At 43.1% G+C, this 6,098-nt stretch overlaps 1 protein-coding gene across 1 annotated transcript in view; it reads right to left on the minus strand.

Moving 5' to 3' along the window:
• LOC310951248 (nucleolar protein 4-like) overlaps positions 1–5,552 on the minus strand; it is a 183,618-nt gene extending 178,066 nt beyond the window's left edge. The window contains exon 1 of the mRNA XM_083919381.1: positions 4,985–5,552. Within this exon, the coding sequence (XP_083775507.1) occupies positions 4,985–5,437 (453 nt within the window). The 5' untranslated portion in view covers positions 5,438–5,552. The remainder of the gene's footprint in view (positions 1–4,984) is intronic.
• Between the last annotated feature and the right edge of the window lie 546 nt (positions 5,553–6,098).

A 6,098-nucleotide genomic window follows, 5' to 3' on the forward strand; every position in this document is an offset into this window, starting at 1 on the left:
TCAACTGTTTTATTTATATATTTTGTTTTCACAGGGAACATTGAAGATCATGACTCTTTGCTCAATGTGTTGCTGAGCAGTCACAATGTTGTATCTGGGACTTTGAGTTGGTTAAAAGAGATGAAAAGACCAAAATCAACACTGAATGTATCCACTAACGCAGTGGTTCCCAAACTGGGGGGCTTCGCCCTGTGCTTCACCAGTACAACTGTGGGTCATGAAAAAGGATGAAGCGGGGGCTTGAAAAGTCTGGGAACTACGTACTGTGTTTGTATCACAGCCTGATATCTCTTCTTCTTCTTCTTCTTCTTCTTCTTCTTCTTCTTCCGTTGTTGTTAAAAACACATTAGTGATCAACACTGTTACACTTCATCACCATGAACACAAGCACTGTCATTTCTTTTAAAACACTGTCCAGCTGACGCAAATACTCACCAGAGCACCAAATGTGGATTAAAGCAGTTCATACCTTTCTTGAATGTCTCACAGCGCCTTGTCTTTACAGCTTTTTAGAACTAAACTAACTAACTAACTAAATGTGCATGTAAAAGCTTAACATCAGATAATGGCCCATTATGAAAATAAAAGTGGAGACACAACTCACGGTCATTCCTGAATAAAACACATCTTTCTTTGTTACAGTGAAGTCTACGATGAGTTTTCAGGAACTGTGCACACAAAAAAGTCCCTGATGAAACTTTTAACATTGTTTTCTCCAGATTTTCCAGACATTTAGGTGGGGCAGAGACAAGTATGCCTTAATCTGGACAAGTTCAATCAAAACTATCTGCACTGCTAGATACCACTAGTTTTTGTTCCTTGTTATTTGGGTGAACCAATATGAATCTAAAGTCCCTTTAGCACATGCACACAACCCTGAATTTCTCTAGATATTACCAGGAGGAGCTGTATGTGAGAAGGCAAACGCATGAATCAGTCGGACGGTACGTTAAAAAGACTTAACCCTGCCAGCTCCTTAGTACAAATGTGTAAATGGAGCAGCTCATTGTGCGGAGAATTTAATGGCAATGTAACCAAAAATAAACATACAAAAGTGAAGAAGGGTTTACATATTTACACAAAGATGCCAATGAAAATGTCTAGCTGGAGGTGAAGAGATTCAGGAACCTCGGAGCCAACGACGAAATCGCCAGAAAAATTCAAGGAACGGCAAGAGACTCGGTTGTTTAGGACCAAGGCACCGGGGAGTAATCCGCGCCATGTCCTGCCTCTTGCACGCTGTCAAGGTGCCACCCAGTGTAGGACGTTTAAAAAATATTGGGAGAGCCACTTCTTTGTCAAAATGTGAAATGAGGGGCAGCCAGTGGCTGAGGGGTTAGAGCAGATGCCCCATGTAAAAAGGCTGAAGGTCCTCAAGGCAGCAGCCGCAGGTTCGACTCTGGCCAGCTGTTCGACTCTGACCTGCGGCCGTTTGTTGCACCCCCCCCCCTCCCTCTCTCTCACACCTCATTTCCTGTCTGTCCTATAAAATAAAGGCTTGAAAAACTCTGAAAAATAATCTTTAAAATGTGAAGTGAGCTCATATTAAAATGCAAAAAGTAACATTTAACAGTCACAGCTCTTTTTGTGTGAGTGTTTGAAATGACATTTATTTAAATGTAAATAAACTGAAGGCTTAATGTGGGATTAGGACATTGGCCTAAACTGGTTTATGTAGATATAAATAATCACATTTTTCTTGGGCCATTTTTGCCCTTTGGCCCCCTTAATTTCTGACACTGGCGCTGGCCCTCGTCTAAACCAAAAGGAGTTTATCCAGTAAGAGAGAAACGCACCTGACACGAACAATCTCCTGTTGTGTGTTACATGTGTAAAAGGGAAACGCCAGATAATGTCCGGACCCTTAGTCAACGTACATTGCCCGGAGTTCATATGAGAAAGTGGCTAAAACGTCCGCACTCTGGAGAAACATCTTTCTAACATCCAGTCCAGTTCTGTTTAGAAAGACACACACACACACACTCACACTCAGTTCAAGAGGACACAGCAGGGATGTTTCGTACTCTCTCTGTAGTCTAAACAGCCCGATCCTCCGATACTAAACAGACTCAACAGACTGAGAGACACGCAGGAGAGGGATTTACACAAGATAAACTCGACCAGAGGATTCCCAGTCCTGACTGCCATCCTCCTGATGTTAATCTGAATATGAAATAATATGGGACAGGGGGAAATTAGCCAAGCAGTAACCATGCCAACCAGCACCTCAAACCCTCCTCATCTCCACAGCAATCCTGCAATACATCCACCTGTCTGTTCAGCCATTTGAACAACCTCGGATTTGAGTCTGCAGAGAATCATTCAGATGAGGCTTTTGCAGCAACTGAACTGCAAACGGACTAGACTGAATCTATTCTGAACATGAGAATGTTTTGCAATCACAGAAAAATAAAGCCAATTTTCTTTCCTTTCATTCATACATTTGAGTCATCCCACTCACACTGTACTCTGCTGTCAACAAGTGTGCTTTGGTTTGAAAATACTGACAACATGTCAGTGCTGCACCCTGACACTCAAATGAAGGATAAAGCATGGAGGGTTTCAATCCCTCCTGTACAATGACTACACAAATTTTACCAGCATATTTGAAAAATACAGAACTGTGTTGTCGTGTCCGGTGATCTCAAACCAGACAAAACAAACCAGACTCTCAGGCAGAAAGAAGGACATACTGAACAACTGAATGTATACAGAGGGCGACACGCTGAGCACGAGTTGTGTCATCTGCAGCTCCACTTTTCCTGACATCAATGAACACAACAATCAACAATTATCTATTACTTTTGAAGGAGAAAGACGTTTTTTAAGAAGCCAAATCTGGATGAAATGGTGGACGATGAGAGACATGGTCAACGAGGATTGTAAAGTCTGTATTCAGCTGTAACACCAAAGTTTACGACTGCAAATGACCACTGTTTTCACCATTCATTGTTACCTTTATCGTTCAGTCCATACAATGTCAGAATATGGTGAAAATCAATCACAAATTGCTAATTTCTCCAACCAAAACCCTCAAATCTTTCATTTACAAAAGACATGAAACAAAGATGAGTAAATCCTCACATTTTAGAGGAAAAACTTTTAACTTAACTCTGAAATCACACCGCTACACACCTGCCAAAATGTATCTGCAATCATCATACAAACATGTTCCTTTCCCAGTTCCCCAACACAAGCACCTTTCTTAAGATTGTGTCACCCCAAGAACACCACAAACATAAAAAATATACCTGAACCTAAACAGTTCAAATTGGGGTCATGTGGACACAGTAAACTCCAGGTATAAAAGCTCATTACTGGAGTGACAGGATTGCAAAGGCTAAAGTGAAAAAGTACATTACGTCGCAGTTTCGCCTTTGTAAATGATTCATTTGACAGAAAACTGATCAATTCCAGCTGTGATATCATCAGTCAAACTGGACTAAAGACACAAAAATAACATGTTTCTTTGATGTACAAAGTAGTTGGGACGCTACATGTAAAGAGCAACAGGATATGATGATGGTAATATGTTTGGGTACAAAAAGAGTCTTTCTGATGTAAAGATGAGGATGGCTCCACCGCTCCGTGCTACACCTGTTTGGAAAGAATGAATTTGTGGATTTCAGCATCATCAGAACATGACACCATGAAAGATTAGGAGAATCCAAAGAAATCTCTTTATGAAAACCAATAATGGGAGCAGGGAGCGTGACCAAACTGTTTTCAAACATGCTGTTGCCATCAAATTCAAATGACGATTAGTAAAAAAAAAGCTTGGGAGAGAAGCAAACCTTCTCTCTCAAACCTTCTTACCAACATTAGCAAACACTAGCGGCCTCGTGTTAATCTTTCCTGCCTGTGGTCATTAAACTATACAACACATCCCCTGGAGAGTCTGTCACCTCCTCTCTGTGATTCAGACTCAACCGTAAACAATCTCTGTATATTATTACAGTACTTTGATCTGTATATACTATCATTGTAAATTTGATATTTTATAGAAATATAGTGTGTTATATTTCTGTTTTTTACAAATATATGTTATCTGTAAAATAATGTTGTTGTTAAATACGCTGTTTGTATAGCTGGAGTTTGAAACAAAAACTATTTCCCCCTGGGATTATTAAAGTATTTCTGTTTCTGATGCTGTGTGAGCTAATGTGGCTGCTGAGTCTATGACATGAGGCATCCACTGATGAGGACATCTTTGACAGCTGTGACAGACACGGAGCCTATGAGAGGACATCATTTTTTAATGTTTGGACATTGGAAATGTTGTTTTTGGGGTTTCAATGATGACCAAATCAGTGCATTGTTTTTATTGATGTTTTATACAGCGCTAAACTGTTGTTACAAACAGGCTTACTGCTAGGTTTGATGCCTGGATGACTTATAAATCAGCATTTTCATAGCACTCATAACAGAAGCATCATTTGTAGTCATTTTTACATATTTATAGTTACTGGACACAGCCTGTGAAATGTCAATAGCTGTTTCCTTTTCATGGTTTCATCTAATTCTATATCAAATGCTGTAGGTTCGTAGTCACAAACTGATTTGAGGACATCACTCTGGCATCATTTCATTCGATTACAAACTTAATGAATGAAGAAATAATGAAAGAAATCAGGGCTTTGTTTTTACCAACATTAGCAAACACTAACACAGTATTACCTGTGTGAGTACATCAGGATGAGCAGCTGTCTAAGTATATTGTCTGTTTTAAAAAAGGAAAAGTGCCAGTGCAAAACCGCTAACAGGCTGAGCTCTGTATGGAACAGGTGTCTGCTGTAGCCATGGCACTGAGCCACGGAAAGTTATGTTGCACGCACACGCGCACACGCACACACACACACACACACCTCAGTTCTTTAGGCAAATAAGGGTAGCCCAATCATGAAAACGGGACACGCGCGCGCGCACACACGCACGCGCGCACACACACAAAGCCCACCAGAGTAAAAGAGGAACATGCACTAACCGTCGCCTTGATGGGGACATACAGCACCGGTCTGTCCGATGAGCCGTTCTTGCCGTCCTGCAGGGTCCCGACCTGGAAGCCTTTGGACTTGACCCAGAATTTAAATTTGGCGTTGATGTGGTTGCTGTTGCTCTTCTCTTGTTGCAGGAACACCCCGTTGCTGTTCTCCTCGTCCCCCTGGATCAGGGTCTGGAGGATTTTGTTGTATTTACGCCGGGTCACGGTCTTGGTCTTGCCGGAGTCCCCGTACGTCCGCAGGCACCAGTCCTGAAATTCACCGAACATCTCCGCCCCTCCGCCCGCCGACTCGGATACCGGAACGCCGCTGCTGGGACTTCGGCTCCTCGGCTGGTTCTGGTTCTGGTTCTGGTTCTGGTGCTGGTGGTTGCTGGAGGTGGTGGTGGAGGAGGTAGTCACCGTGTCCGCCACACTGCTGGCCTTTCTCGTTGTCATGATAAAACGAGGTGCACTTTGTCTCACCAAGAGTGTCCGCTTAAAGACCCACTTTGTTATCCGGTAAAATTGGGTTCGGTTTGGCTCGCGAACACCGAAACCACAGCACCAACGGCTGCTTTGTGTCTTTTCACCAAAGCCTTCAGCTCTGAGACGACCCTTTAAAATGTCTCCATTCCTCAAGAAAAAACGCTACAAAGTCTCGTCGGATTCGGTTTGTTTGTTGAAATAAACGTGTCAAAAAGAGCCGTTTGGAGACGCACCTCCTCCCGCTTCCTCCTCTCGGCGGTCGCGCACCAACGGAGAGCTGCGAAGAGACCGAAAGAAGAGAAGAATAAAGCGCTCAATGAGGATGCTCCAAACGGCCGAATTTAACTCCAAACCAGCCCTCTTGGTTGGGTGTAATTCCACCGGGAACAATGAATCACGAGAAGGCACCAGGGAGGGAGGCTGGCAACGGAGCGGCCGGCTGGGTGGTGCAGATTGGAGAGTGGTGTGTCCTCTTCAGACACACCTGTTAGAAGCGTGGGTCGGACGGCCTGTCCCGTGGGGGATGTCAGTCAGTCACCGCCTCCTCTTCCTCCTCTGAGAGAGAGAGAGAAATAGAGAGAGAGAAAGAAAGGCGATGCCAGTTCTCTCTCTTTTAAAACAACATGTTAAC

Source organism: Echiichthys vipera, assembly GCF_963691815.1.
Source record: "Echiichthys vipera genome assembly, chromosome: 9".
NCBI lineage: Eukaryota > Metazoa > Chordata > Actinopteri > Perciformes > Trachinidae > Echiichthys > Echiichthys vipera.